This window comes from Eutrigla gurnardus (assembly GCF_963514095.1).
Source record: "Eutrigla gurnardus genome assembly, chromosome: 19".
Lineage (NCBI taxonomy): Eukaryota > Metazoa > Chordata > Actinopteri > Perciformes > Triglidae > Eutrigla > Eutrigla gurnardus.
Genome location: NC_139930.1, coordinates 16,422,229 through 16,436,243, shown reverse-complemented (window position 1 = coordinate 16,436,243; position 14,015 = coordinate 16,422,229). Strand labels below are relative to the sequence as shown.

The following is a 14,015-nucleotide window of genomic DNA, read 5'->3' as shown; positions in this document are numbered from 1 at the left end:
TATCACAATGATGATGATGATGTCATCCTGCCGGAAAAACAACGCAGTCGCCAGAAAAATGTTGGTATTTCTTCTTCAAACCGCGCAAATGTCGACGGTTGGTGGAGATTAGAAAAAAAGATCATGGCGATCATCACTTGTAACGTAATGATGCAATGTAACGTAATAATAACGTAACATAACATCATAAAGTAAGATTAACGTAGTATCGGGATGTAACGTCGGAACGTAACATCGTAATGTAACAACATAATGTAACATCCTAACGTAACATCGTAACAACATAATGAAACATCGTAATGTATACAACGTACCATCCTAACAACATCACGTAACATAACATTGTAACATAACATTGTAACGTTACATCGTAGCGTTACATCGTAGCGTTACATCGTAGCGTTACATCGTAGCGTAACATCGTAGCGTAACATCGTAGCGTAACATCGTAGCGTAACATCGTGGCGTAACATCGTAACGTAATATCGTCTGATCATCTCATTATTTTCCCAAATAAACTGTTGCTTTATTGAATCTGCAGTGTGAAACAAAAACGTAAAGTAGCCTACTTCTGAGTGTAACGTTTGAGACGTTTACTGGATTTAACGTTTCGTGTTTAGTCGTAGTCTTCCTCCGCGCTTCTTTCACGCGACTCTTTTGTTCCTCGATGTTGAATAAACAACTTTGGCTCAGAATCTCTTTGTCGCCACAGAAATCTCGTTTGCTTCCTTATTTGCAGTTCCTGTCAGTAAACACAGCGGGCTGGTCTAATTCCTGGGAACAAAGGCTGTTAACTGGCAGCTGCCAGCGGCGCGTCTGGGGGGGGGGGGGGGGGGGGAATTGATGGGAGTTAATGGGCCGTAACGCGAGCTGAGGGCCATTAACGGTCAGTGTGACAGCTGGCTGAGTGAGTCGCCATGGCAACCGGCCTCCACTGACAGGAAGTAATTTACCTGGAACTTCCCCGACGACCAAACACCTACGAAGCGTTGGCCTCATTAACGCGTCATCAGAAACGTGTGCAACGCGAGAGCCAATCAGCGGCAAGAGTCTCGTCCCATTGTCACGAGGACGCCAGATCAGAAACAGAAGAAACTATATTTGCTAGATAACCCAGATTTAACTAATAAAATCATCTAGATTTATTATAATTATTCACTCATTATTTTAATTAAAGGAAATAACTAACATTATTTAAATTATTTAAACAATTATTTCATAAAACTCATAATCATCATTAATTATGTATGATGTGTATATAATAATTATTACATATGAATGTCACTGTAGTTTGTGTATGTTTTTATCATAGTAGTAGTAATAGTACTACTAGTATTGTAGTAGTAGTAATATAGTAGTAGTACTGTAGTCATAGTAGTAGTCGTAGTAGTACTAGTAGTTGTAGTACTATAGTAATAGTAGTATTACAAGTAGTATTGTAGTAGTAGTAGTATTGTAGTTGTAGTAATAGTAATAGTACAAGTAGTAATGTAGTAGTACTTGTATTAACTGACTTCAACGTTTTGATGAATAAATCAAAGTAAAAGCAGATTTGAAGCGGAAATACAGATAAAACACATCAATAAAGACAGTTCATGGAAAATACAAGTACAAGTACTTCAAATGTGTACATGAGTTCATGACTAGTTTTTTTAGAAGCTCAAGGAATAAAGTCAGACATCAGTTGGAGGAAATGTTGGATGTTTTTCTTGTGCTTGTTCGCCGTCTGGTGGCCGTTCTACGAACTACACGAGGTGTTCTTGACCTTTAAGACTAAACTCTGATTTAATGATAATTCTATAGAAGATCTGCTTTATTAATACTTTATTGAGGGTTTACAATGGAGAGCAGCAGTTTTAGAGGTTTATTGATTTTCCATCATGATATAATATATAGAATTATCATTTTGTTTGCATAGATAAACCATATTACAGATTAAGATATGAAGAAAATCACACGAGTCGATTCGATAATAAAACATTTATTTGGAACAAAGCCACGTTTCCGTGAAACATCAGATATCAGAGCAGCAGGACGCTCCACGGCCGGCGTGGACACGCCCCCCCGCCCTCAAATGTAACCGCCGCATAAATTAACTCGTCTAAGAAAATAAATATCAATCAGAATCGCTCAGTGGCGCCGCCATGTGGCAGTAATAATTTATTTAACAGGAGCTCTCGGACAGGAAGCGTGGAAACAGCGTTGAGGTCTGCGTGTGAGCACGGCGGCGAGGGCGTGCGTGGTGTCTACTGCTCGGCCTTAAGCCCCGCCTCCACATCGTCCACGGACCGCTTCCTGGCGAACAGGTGGGTGGGGTCTCGGCCCCGGAAGCCCGGCTGGATGTTGAACACCGGCATGTTCCTCCAGCTGGACGGGTTGTTGTAGGCGGCACCGGCGCCGGCGGCGGAGCACGGCTTGTTCTGGACCAGCTGGAGGAAGGTCTCCATGTCGGGGCCAAGCCGGGTCACCACGCCAGTCCGCACCGCCGCCACCGTCTGCTCGTCGCATGCCTGCAGGCTCTGCAGCAGCGTGCTGTAGTACCTGGACCGGGGACAGGAAGTCAGAGAATTCACGGGAGGGAGCTGCTTCCCGTCTCTTCTGGACCCGTGATAGACCAGTACCGGGGTCGTAGTCAGGACTAACAAGTCTCAGGTCAAACAAGTTAACGTGGTTTATTCAGGAAGTGAGCTGACTGGTTGAACCCTGTAGTCTGAGTGAACCAATCAGGACGCAGCGTGGGCTCACCTGTTGGGGAAGTGGGTGGGGACCTGCACCACCTCTCCGATGGCGTCGGGGTTGGTCCTCGCCACCGTGCACAGGTCCAGACTGGTGTAGCACTCCTCCTGCACCTGGACTCACAGAGACACACACACTCAGAGGGGGGGCTTGGTCGCCATGGTGATGGTCGTCATGGTGATGGTCGTGTGTGAGTCACAAACCTCGGCGATCATCCTCTGGAAGATGTTGCAGCGGCGGATCGTTTGGAAAACCTTCGCCGAGATTCCCTGAGAGATGCAGTGAAGACTCTTCTTCACGAAGGTCTTACCCTGCAGGGTGACAGCGCAGGTGAGACAGGCAGGCAGACAGACGGGTGGTGGACAGACAGAGAGGCAGGCAGGCAGACAGGCGGGGACTTACCTCCGTGTTGAAGGTGGCGGCTGAGTGCAGGAAGAGCTCACAGATCTCGTGCATCCCGTCGGTGTCGCAGGTGGAGTTCTCCAGACACGAGAAGAATCCACAGCCGACGGCCACGGCACCGTTCAGACATCTGGCAACATCAGCTGGACACACACACACACACACACACACACACAAACACACACCACACACACCACACACACACACACACACACACACACACACACACACACACACACACAGTCAGCAGAGAGAAGTAGGACCATTTTCTCAGAGACTTCTATACAACCAGAGAGGAGTCACCCCCCGGTGGCCAGCAGAGAGAATGCATGTTGCTCCCTGACTGAAAGCAGATGTGAAGGATTGTTTCTGCTCAATATAAGAACAGCTACTAATATCTTTAACATCAAAGTTCATAATCACTCTGGAAAGTAAACTTTGATAAATAATGACGTTTAATGTAAATAAGATGGCAGAGTTCAAAAGCAGAGATGAAGTCAGAGACACGTGAAAAACATTTTAGAAGGAAAACTAAGACAGAAGTTTACACGAATAAAGAAAAGTACTACAGCAGATCTACTATAGTAGATCTACAGAACAGATCTAGTACAGCAGATCTCCAGACCAGAAGCGGGACTCACTCGGGCTGTTGGCGGAGAAGCGGGCCCGGCGGGGAGCCGCCTCCTCCGGCAGCAGCTGGAAGGAGGCCGCGGTGCTGAGTCCGAGGAGGAGGAGCAGGAGGAGCGGAGCGGAGCCGGGCTGCATGGTCTCGGTGCGTCGGGGTCTCGGTGCGTCGGGGTCTGAGGAGGGCGAAGGTGCTGCGGGTTCAGGTTCTCAGTCTTGGTCCCTCCACACCTGCTATTTATGTCAGCGGCAGCCAATCAGAGCGCGCCCCGCTCATGCCTTATTCATCGGTCATGTAATTAACGCAGCGGCTAATTGGATGTTTCCGCGCAGTGACGTCACGGTGGCACGGTGGTCAAGTAAAACCAGTGACTCGGTCTGTTTTCTTCTTCTAAACATAGTTATAGATTTATATTTAAACATGTATATTGATATTGTACAACGAGATGAAAACAAGTTTGCAGGTTTTATTTGAACAGATCGGGAAGAAGTTGTTTTTTTCTTTAATAACTTTCTAAAAATAGTAGGAACGAAGGAAGCACGTTTGTGATTCTCGTCACGTTTCTCTGTGAAGTTGTCCAGTCTAGCAGAAAACCAGCTGACCGTGAACGCAGTACGACGCTCCACTCCAGTACAAGTACTAGTACAACTGCGTTACTCCTCAGATACTACTGAGATACTTCGAGACAAGCAAAGGAATAAACAAACAAACGGTAAAAGTATCAATAACCAGATGAAAAGGATGCAGAAATAACTCCATCATGATGGTGATCAGTAAAAAGTGCTGAGTCATGCTTTGTTAGGTCTGTCTGCAAGACCACGAGATAACTACTGTTAAAACGCTGGTTTTCTGAATGGAGTCTGGTTGATGGGTGCTAGGCTACGCTAACATTGTAGCTGCTCCACCAACACTCCAAATAAGGTCATCTAGACATAAATACAGGTCTGGTCTCTGGACTCATGTGAGCTACTATCTAGACCTCTGGGGGACCACAGACAGTCTCTGGTTCCTCCACAGAGTCTGGTCTGGTCTCTGGACTCATGTGGGCTACTATCTAGACCTCTGGGGGACCACAGACAGTCTCTGGTTCTGGTTCCTGAAGTATTTCTGATTTATTGTGTTTTTACTGGAGAGAAGGAAGTTTGTGGCTTTGATTAAAAACGCATAAAAACAGACAGAACAGACGGAGGAGGAGAGGAGAGGAGGAGGAGGAAGGTGAGGAGGAGAGGAGGAGGAGAGGAGGAGGAGGAAGGTTAGGAGGTGAGGAGGAGGAAGGTGTCGCCCCGGGGAATGTGGAAAAGCGAGTGTGTGTTATCTGTGAGAGTCGCTGAGTCGTTTCCGTCACACAGGAAGCGGTGACCCTTCCAGAGGTCAACGGCTGATAAACATCAGCAGCAAAGCATTGTGGGAAAAACCAGCATTTGTTCCGTTCATTTATTCTTCTCTTTTTTATACGATCTTTCCTGTTAGTCACATTCCTACATTTATGATTAGATTATATTATTTTAACATTATTATATTATTCTAATATTTAATTGATTGAATTAATTCAAACAGTCTTATAAATATTCATCTTTATGATTAATATCTAATAGTTGCTCTCATAGCTCATTTTGAAGACTTCGTTTCTTCTGATGTAAAATGTGAAATCTGGATCAGCTCACGTGATCAGGTTCTGGATCTGGGTCTGGTTCTGGATCTGGTTCTGCTGGTTCTGCTATTTTGATCATCTGGGTTTTTTTTATCAACCCAGGTTGTTTGGATTGTATTAATATTAGTTATTATTATTATTATTATTATTATTATATTCAACACATGGATGAGTTATAGTTGTCATCAGTGAGGCTATAAAACACCATTACCCACCCAACTATTTAGTTTCTTTGTTTATTAGATAAAACACAAGTAAACATGACGTCATTTTCCCTGATCCAAACCTGGACGTCCTCATAAAAACCCAGACATGTTGAGTTTAAACACCTCCACGCCGAGGGGGCGGGGCTTCAACAGGAAGTGGTCAGAGACGGGGAGGACGAAAGTCTGATTCATAGTAAGAAGAATTCATGTCTCTGCCACCATCTCTTAATTACTCTAAATATAATATGAAACCACATTCTCCACTTCTGGCAACCGACAGATGAGTCATTCGTTGCCTGGCAACCGCTTTGACAAGTGAGAGTCGACCCCTGGACTCTATGTTAAAATAATGAGCTCACTCCGGGGATGCTTTGATGTTTTCTCAATAACACGACCTCATCTGGAAGATATGAATGTGATGATGTCATAATTAAGACTTTAATATAAGTACCTATTTACATTTACATTACAGATTACAATCTTGAGATGTTACGATTATCCTCAAAATTACATTTCTACTTTTTAAAAACTTTGTCTTGTAATATAACTTTTTACTTAAATACTAAAAAGTATTTAGATTTTATTCTTGATATAGGCTAAAGATATAATATATATAAAACAAACAAACAAAACAAAAAAACGATGACCTGCTGGGGCACGAAGCCTTCCTCGTATGCGTGAGCGTCTCGCTGCCTGTGAGGCGGCCTCGGGGCTCGATAATACATATGGACCCGCGCTTGAAAATGACACAGATACCACCCCACCAGGGGTGAGAAGGAGATTTATTTATATATATTTATATTATATAATATAAATAATATATATAAAGTATATCTATATTTATAAATACTATTTACACGCCTTCATTTTGACCTTTGACCTTTGACTGAAACCCTCGTCACAGATAAAACTTTCCTCCCGGCTTCATGTTGTCTCTGCAGACTCAGGACTAGAACTCCAGGTCCCAGTCGGACTCCTCGTCGGGAGGCGGGTCTTCCATGTCCTCCGGGAAATAGTCAAAGTTGCTGTTGTCCAGCGGTCCGTCCACCTGCAGGGACAAACAGGAAGTCAGCGCGGTGGTGGCGGCGTGCGCGGCGGCAGGGTGCACGGCGGTGGCTCACAGAGACGGACGTATACGGACCGTGGGCGTGAACGGCGAATCGATGGTTCCCTGGCGGAGGCCGTCCCAGTTGAAGCCCTCGAACCACCTGGAGGACACAGAGACGCGTTGCCATGACGACAGTAACACCGCTGCACAGAGTACTCACGGTTCACGGTCTCACTTGTGCTTCTGGATGTCCTTCGCCCCGTTCTTCTGGTTGCCGAGTCGCTCTGAAGGGTTGTCCCTGAAACACAAGGAGACAGGGTCAAGGTCACAGGGTCAAGGTCACAGGGTCAACACGTCGTCCCTGAGAGGAGACACAAGGTCACATGACTGGACAAGTGGTTCTGACTGGCTGGACTCTGACCTGCAGAGCCGCTTGATGAGGTTGGCGGCGCTCTTGGTGATCTTCTTGGGGAACTCGATCATGTCGATGCCCCGCAGGATCACGTTGTAGGTCTTCATGGGGTCCGAGCCGGAGAACGGAGGACTGCACACAAAGAGAGGTCACGACCACTAGAGGAATATTTGTGTTATTATTATTATTTCATTATTTTTTGTATTATTATTATTTATTATGATTATTATTTTCTTCTATAATTATCGTTATTTTCATTTTTATTATTATTTGTATTTATTATTATTTATTTATTTATTGTATTATTATTTGTATTTATTATTATTTATTTATTTATTGTATTATTATTTTTATGATTATTAATATGTTTAATTTATTGTTATTATTATTATTATTGTTATTATTATGTCTTTTACATGTTTCTGGTCCAGGTAAGTGGGCCTACCTTCCACTGAGCAGCTCGAAGACCAGGATCCCCAGAGACCAGCAGTCGGCCGAGCTGTCGTGGCCTTTGTTCAGGATGATTTCCGGGGCCACGTACTCCGGAGTCCCACAGAAGGTCCAGGTCTTCTTCCCCAGACCCACCTTCTTCGCGAAGCCGAAGTCCACCTGGTCAGAAGAAAGGCACCGTGTGAGGGATTCCCGGTGAGACGTCTGACCCCCGTCGCCAGGTCCCAGCGCACCCCCCCACCAGCTTGGCGTATCCTCTGTGGTCCAGGATGATGTTCTCCGGTTTCAGGTCCCGGTGGATGATCCCTCTGGAGTGCAGGAAGGCCAGCGCCTCGATGACGCAGCCGGTGTAGAAGCGTGTGATGCCGTCGTCAAAGGATCCCCTGAAACGGAAACGAGGAAGCTGAGTCAGCTTCCAACACACAGACAAACAACCCGTCTCACCCCCACCTGTCTCTCAGCTGCGTCCACAGCTCGCCCCCCAGACAGGCCTCCAGCAGCATGTACAGGTACTTGGAGTCTCTGAAGGTCCGATACAGCCTGCAGGGACACAGAAGTCCGGATCAGAGTCTGAGACCCTGATGCAAAGATAGCAACGCTTCCCGTCGCTGTGACAATGGTCGATGATGCGTCACCTGATGATGAACGGGCTGTGGGCCTCCATCATGATGCGGCGCTCCGACAGGATGTGGCCCTGCTGGCTGGTGTCCATGATGTGGCGTTTCTTCAACACCTTCAGGGCGAAGGATCGGCTCGGATCGCTCTTCAGCTGCACCTGAACACGGAAACGCTTCTAGCGATGTGTCCATCCATCACTTTGTCACTTATATAGATGTAATACATGTATATATACACATATACACGTATATATACACGTATATATATATGTGTGTATATGTGTATATATACACCATGATCTAATGTTCTGACCAGCTCCACCCGACTGAAGCCTCCCATCCCCAGAGTGCAGATGATGTGTAAATCACTCAGCGACACGCTGGAGAAGAAATCTGCCTCCGCCTGCAAACTAGAGACGAGGAGACGGCGTTAGAGGGAGCAGGAGGCAGAGCCAAAGAGACGAGGAGACGGCGTTAGAGGGAGCAGGAGGCAGAGCCAAAGCCACCAGACTCCATTGACAAAATCACTCATTTTACTTCTTCGCCAAATGTTTAAAAACTCACTTGGCTTTGACCTCGTCGCTGTCGTACTGCTTGTTGATGACATCATCCAGTCCTCCGATCAGCTGTTTGAAGGATCTGGGTCACACATACGTCTCGTTAAGATCAACTAAACCCCCAAAACCACCTGGTTCACTTCCTTCAGATCTCTGACCTCTGACCTCTGAGGAACCTCCTTGTGGTCTCTGTTATTTACTCCCACTTACTCACGGTCGATGACCAGACATGTGACGTCTCCCACCGCCGTGACGCTTGCCGTCCGGATGTCCTCGCTGCAGAGACATGAGGACATGAAGACATGAGGATATGAGGACATTAAGACATGAAGACATGAGGACATGAGGACGTGAAGACATGCGGACATGAGGACAAGAAGACATGAGGACATGAAGACATGAGGACATGAGGACATGAAGACACGAGAACATGGGGACATGAAGACATGAAGACATGAAGACACGAGAACATGAGGACATGAAGACATGAGGACATGAAGACGTGAGGACATGAACGTGTGAATATAAAGTGTAGTTGTGTGTTTCACCCCTTCAGAGCCTGTTCCCCAAACCAGTCTCCTTTAGAGAGGGTCTTCACCACCTGCTGGTCGCCGGGCGAGTCCTGCTGGGAGACCTTCACCTGCCCACATCATGACATCACAACGTCATGACATCACATCTCTGTCACGTTGTTGCATCAGTGCTAGGTACTAGTACCTGACTCTAGATCAGCTAAAAGCTAAATTCATCTGGAATACCAGGTTTCCACCAGTACAACCTGACCTCTGACCTGACTTCCTCTTCCCCTCCCTCTCTTTACCTCCAAGTCCTTCACCCCCCCCCCCCACCCCCGTCTTCCTCACCTGTCCCTCGCTGATGATGAAGAACGTGTCTCCGGTGGCGCCCTGGCGGATGATGTAATCACAGTCACTGTAGTGAGTCTGAGCGAGGAGCAGAGATGGTCGCAAGGTCGTTAATCGTGAGCCACTTTGTAAGGTCGTCATGGAAACATGTGTTTGAGATCATCACCTCCTCCAAGATGTCGGCCAGCTTGCTGAGGACGTCCTCGGGGAGCGACTGGAAGGACGGGACACTGGGGGGCAGGGCGACAGGTGGGGAGACAGGTGGGAGTCAGTGACAGGTGGACTAGCTTTCAAACAGTGCGGTGGTGCGTTCGAGGGCCCAGACCTGCGTAGGAAGTCGGTGTACTGGGAGTGCTTGATGAGGCCGGTCCTCATCATGATGGTCTGGAAACCCTGCCGGTCGATCGCCCACAGCTTGATGTCGCTGAGAGCTGCAGACAGAAACAACGTTAACGTACAATTTTATCGGGAAAGATGGCGAATCTTCAGTGACGTCCATCTTTGTCTTGTAATATAACAGTCGGAAGAACATGATGTCATCTGCAAAGAACTGTTGAGGGGCACCGTTATATCAGGATGTATGTAGCGAAAACAAGAGGACCAAGAATGGGACCTAGCGGGACACCATTATTGACCTGAAATAGCGTTATTCTTTATTCTTCTTATTGTAAACAAATCCTGACATCCCTTTTTATCTGTTGCTCGACTCCATCGGACCTAAATGTTTAAAAACACACATTTTTGATTTACACGCATACAGTCACAGTGACGATTTCACGAACCGCCGTGAGACCGAAGTTTGGTAAGGCGAAGGGCCAGTTAGCTTAGCTTAGCATAAAGACTGGAAACAGTTAGCACCTCAAAAACTCATTAGTTTACATGTTGAATTTCATCAGTCATCAAGGTGACGGGTTCTAGACAACTAATTGGTAGAACCATGACCTTGTCCGCGGTGTCATGGCGGTGCGTTGCTAGGTTACCTGTCACCGTTGCAGTGCGGGTGCAGTTGTACAAGATGGCCAGCTCCCCGAACACTTTCCCCGGGTTGATGCTGCACAGTTTCTTCCCCTGTTTGGTCACCTCCACCATCCCCTCTGTGGATACACACACGCACACACACACACACACACACACACACACAAACCCATCTGCACTAAACAGGGAGCTTCTGTTCAGAGCTGAAGAGACTCACAACAACGAGTCCTCGTCAGCTTTCAACAGCACTTGAACGCAACACGGCAGAGGAACCTCTCAGGGAGGAACGCCGCCGTCAGGAACATCTGACACACACACACACACAGACCAACCAGACGGTGACCACACCATGATGTCACCATGATGTTCTATCTCTCCTCCAGGTGTTTGACTCAGTGTCACCGTTACATCTCTTTCCTAACTTCCTGTTTCCTGTCCGAGTGTCAGAACTCTGGTCCTGGACCAGGTTTCTGTGCTTTCAGCTGGCCTGCCTCCCCGGCATCTCCACCGCTACGTTGATCACCAGTGTGTTAGATAACGCTCTCCAGTCGACAGGCACTATAAATAAGACAGATCTCCCAGAATGCATCAGCACGTGCACTCAGACCAGAAGGAGCCCACATCGCTGTCCTCGTGAGTCATGTCAGATCCTCATGTTGGTCCAGAGCCTGAATACCTGTCAGGTCCCTCTGATCCTGGTCTCTCAGCCAAACCTGGGACCAGGACCCAGAAACACGGGGAGGCAGCATCTAGTGAGTCCAGACCGAGCAACAGGTGGGAGTGCAGAGCGACAGGTGGGAGTACAGAGCAACAGGTGGGAGTGCAGAGCGACAGGTGGGATGGCAGAGCGACAGGTGGGATGGAAGAGTGACAGGTGGGAGGGTAGAGCGACAGCTGGGAGGGCAGAGCGACAGCTGGGAGTGCAGAGCGACAGGTTGGAGGGTAGAGCGACAGGTGGGATGGCAGAGCGACAGGCGGGATGGCAGAGCGACAGGTGGGAGGGTAGAGCGACAGGCGGGGTGGCAGAGCGACAGGTGGGAGGGTAGAGCGACAGGTGGAAGTACAGAGCGACAGGTGGGAGGGCAGAGCGACAGGTACTTGACTATACAGGGATTGTGGCCCCCAGAGGATGAGCCGTCGGGTCTGGTGGGGCCCAGTGGGAGACCCTTACCCTCCAGGACGTAGACCGTGGACCCGTCGTCGCCCTCCTGGATCACGCAGCAGCCCTTGGCCAGGCTGGTGGGGTGCATGCAGTCCATGATGGTCAGGATCTGCAGACAAGCATCGTCAGAACCACCAACGAAGAAGAAGCGTGGCGGCGGCGAGCAGCGTTACCTGGCCCTGTTCCAGGTGTTTCATGAAGTCGTTGTCCATCAGAGCCCTCTGGATCAGCTCGCTGGACCTGAACACACACACGGGTCAGTCCAGGTGTGTGTGTGTGTGTGTGTGTGTGTGGGGGGGGGGGGGGGGTAGGGGGGGGCCTCACTCCTTGGTCTTGCAGTAGCTCTGCAGGGTCACGTCGGTGAGCTGGGACGGGTCCAGGACTGTGGGTTCTGCAGAGATCGCCTGTCTCTTGATCCGCTGAGGTTCATCGGGCGCCGCCGGCATCGGAACCGCCGCACCTTCAACAAACACACACACACATACAGATCACAGACCAGGTGGAGGAGGTCTAGTTGGAGGAGGTCTGGGTGGTGGTGGTCTGTGTGGTGGAGGTCTGTGTGGTGGGGGTCAGGGTGGTGGAGGTCTGGGTGGTCGAGGTCTGGGCGGAGGAGGTCTAGTTGAAGAAGGTCTGGGTGGAGGAGGGGTCTAACAACACAGGACTTTCACCCAGGGGGCCGATGACTCGAACATCGGCCCCCTGGGTGAAAGTCCAAACTGCAACCGTTTCCATGCCCGGGTTTAACTGGACCTGGTCTCACTGGACCCCCGTGTAGTCCACGTGGAGCCGGCAGACCCACCTGTGCTGGCCGTGATGGCAGCGGCGGCGTTGGCAGCGTGCTGCGAGGCGTTGCGGTGGCGGTCCAGCTCCGCCTGCAGATGCTGGATCAGGTCGTCCTTGGAGTCCAGCTCCAGCTCCAGCTCGTCGATCAGGGAGTCCCGCTGACGGAGCTCCTCGATCTTCAGCTGCAGGGCCAGCTGCAGGTCCCGCAGTGTCCCGGACCTCCGGGGGGCCGCCATGTAGTACACAGACGAGTACAAGTACGAGTACTGGAGGAGACACAATTCACACTACTGCTGTTACTCATGGTACTTTCTACTTCTACTCCACCACATCTGATAATATTAGTACTTTTTACTACAACAAAACCTGCTAAAATCAAAATATGCATAATAATAATAATAATAATACATTTTATTAATGGGCGCCTCACACATAAAATAATAATGAAAAAGACCTAAATACAAAGCAATGGACCACAACAGACTGTATGTAAATTAATTTTAAATAAAATATTAAATATATATTCTAAAATAGTCTGCCAAACAACAATAACTGCAGATCAATAATACTATTAATTATAAAAACTTGATTGTACTCAGTCAACATGGTCTCCGGTGCTCTTTGTAAATAAAATACACCGAATATGTGTTATTATATAATATAAATGTTACCGTGTAGTTTTCAGGGTAAAAATGGATCCGGTCCCGGGTCTCTGAACGAACGCGGATGTGGTCTGAAGAGTCCCGCCGCACCTCGCTCGGTCCCGATTTAAAAATCAATAACTTAATGAATGATCGAAGCTGCTCGTGCACGTAATGCGCGGCTCCGAACCTGACGCTTCTGAGCGCGAAGCGACGCGCTGCTGTGAACAGCTGAGTTTGACAGCTTCAAAATAAAAGTCTGGAAACTGTCCGACGGGCGTCTCGGTCACGTGTTTTATTTCGACAGCTTTCACGTCCAGAAACAACATCCTGGAAACATTCCCATCATGTGATATATGATAACAGTGGGATGTTGAACGAAAGGTTTCAAGGTTTTAATTGATGTTTTAAATAAACATAGATGTAAAATTGACTGACCTGGACAAATTAAATGCTATACAGAAACAATAATTACAATAAGTGGGAAGTTGTTGTCAAGTAAAGCACATTTTAAGCACTTTTGTTGAGTATTTTAATTATATAATATTGTATTATTTGTTTAGTCCAGTATGACTAACTATTGTACAATGAAAATATAATATACACAATATATTATTACACGATACATTAAACAGACCAACAGCACATAGAATTAGCTCTGCGGAATAACTACGTATGTTGCTTAGTTGGTACTTTTACGTTGATACCTTCAGAGTAAATTGTCTGAATATTTCTTTACCTTATATCTTATTTTTATATGTATACAATATTTCCATAACATAAGCGAATATCCTAATTACTCAACATGTGTCTGTTGAGTACCTTTCCATGGTATTTAATATTTTTTTATTTGTTTTATTCTTTCAGGTGTCAGTTTTACTGTCAGG

General features: G+C 47.3%; 2 protein-coding genes across 3 annotated transcripts; both read right to left on the bottom strand.

Annotated features, from left to right (window-relative positions):
- Positions 1 to 2,082: 2,082 nt before the first annotated feature.
- stc1l (stanniocalcin 1, like) lies at positions 2,083 to 4,054 on the bottom strand. The gene is made up of 5 exons (XM_084034612.1): positions 3,780 to 4,054; positions 3,139 to 3,281; positions 2,940 to 3,047; positions 2,746 to 2,849; positions 2,083 to 2,541 (listed from the first exon to the last, which is right to left on the bottom strand). Exons 1-5 carry the CDS (start codon positions 3,901 to 3,903, stop codon positions 2,247 to 2,249), a joined length of 774 nt encoding a protein of 257 aa, XP_083890738.1. The 5' UTR covers positions 3,904 to 4,054; the 3' UTR covers positions 2,083 to 2,246.
- A 1,954-nt stretch (positions 4,055 to 6,008) lies between these two features.
- Positions 6,009 to 13,946, bottom strand: LOC311030128 (cGMP-dependent protein kinase 1-like). 2 transcript variants are annotated; one of them, XM_084035714.1, is made up of 21 exons: positions 13,159 to 13,946; positions 12,504 to 12,753; positions 12,029 to 12,164; positions 11,878 to 11,944; positions 11,714 to 11,813; positions 10,548 to 10,661; positions 9,893 to 9,998; positions 9,734 to 9,797; positions 9,568 to 9,645; positions 9,253 to 9,344; positions 8,915 to 8,980; positions 8,712 to 8,786; positions 8,461 to 8,557; positions 8,166 to 8,305; positions 7,981 to 8,070; positions 7,772 to 7,913; positions 7,526 to 7,689; positions 7,090 to 7,212; positions 6,904 to 6,966; positions 6,762 to 6,828; positions 6,009 to 6,668 (listed from the first exon to the last, which is right to left on the bottom strand). In XM_084035714.1, the coding sequence occupies exons 2-21, from the start codon at positions 12,721 to 12,723 to the stop codon at positions 6,570 to 6,572; spliced, it is 2,103 nt and encodes a 700-aa protein (XP_083891840.1). In that variant the 5' UTR covers positions 12,724 to 12,753; positions 13,159 to 13,946; the 3' UTR covers positions 6,009 to 6,569. The 2 variants fall into 2 exon arrangements, with proteins under 2 accessions (XP_083891840.1, XP_083891841.1); XM_084035715.1 differs by lacking the exon at positions 13,159 to 13,946 and having other exon boundaries at positions 12,504 to 12,923.
- Positions 13,947 to 14,015: the final 69 nt, after the last annotated feature.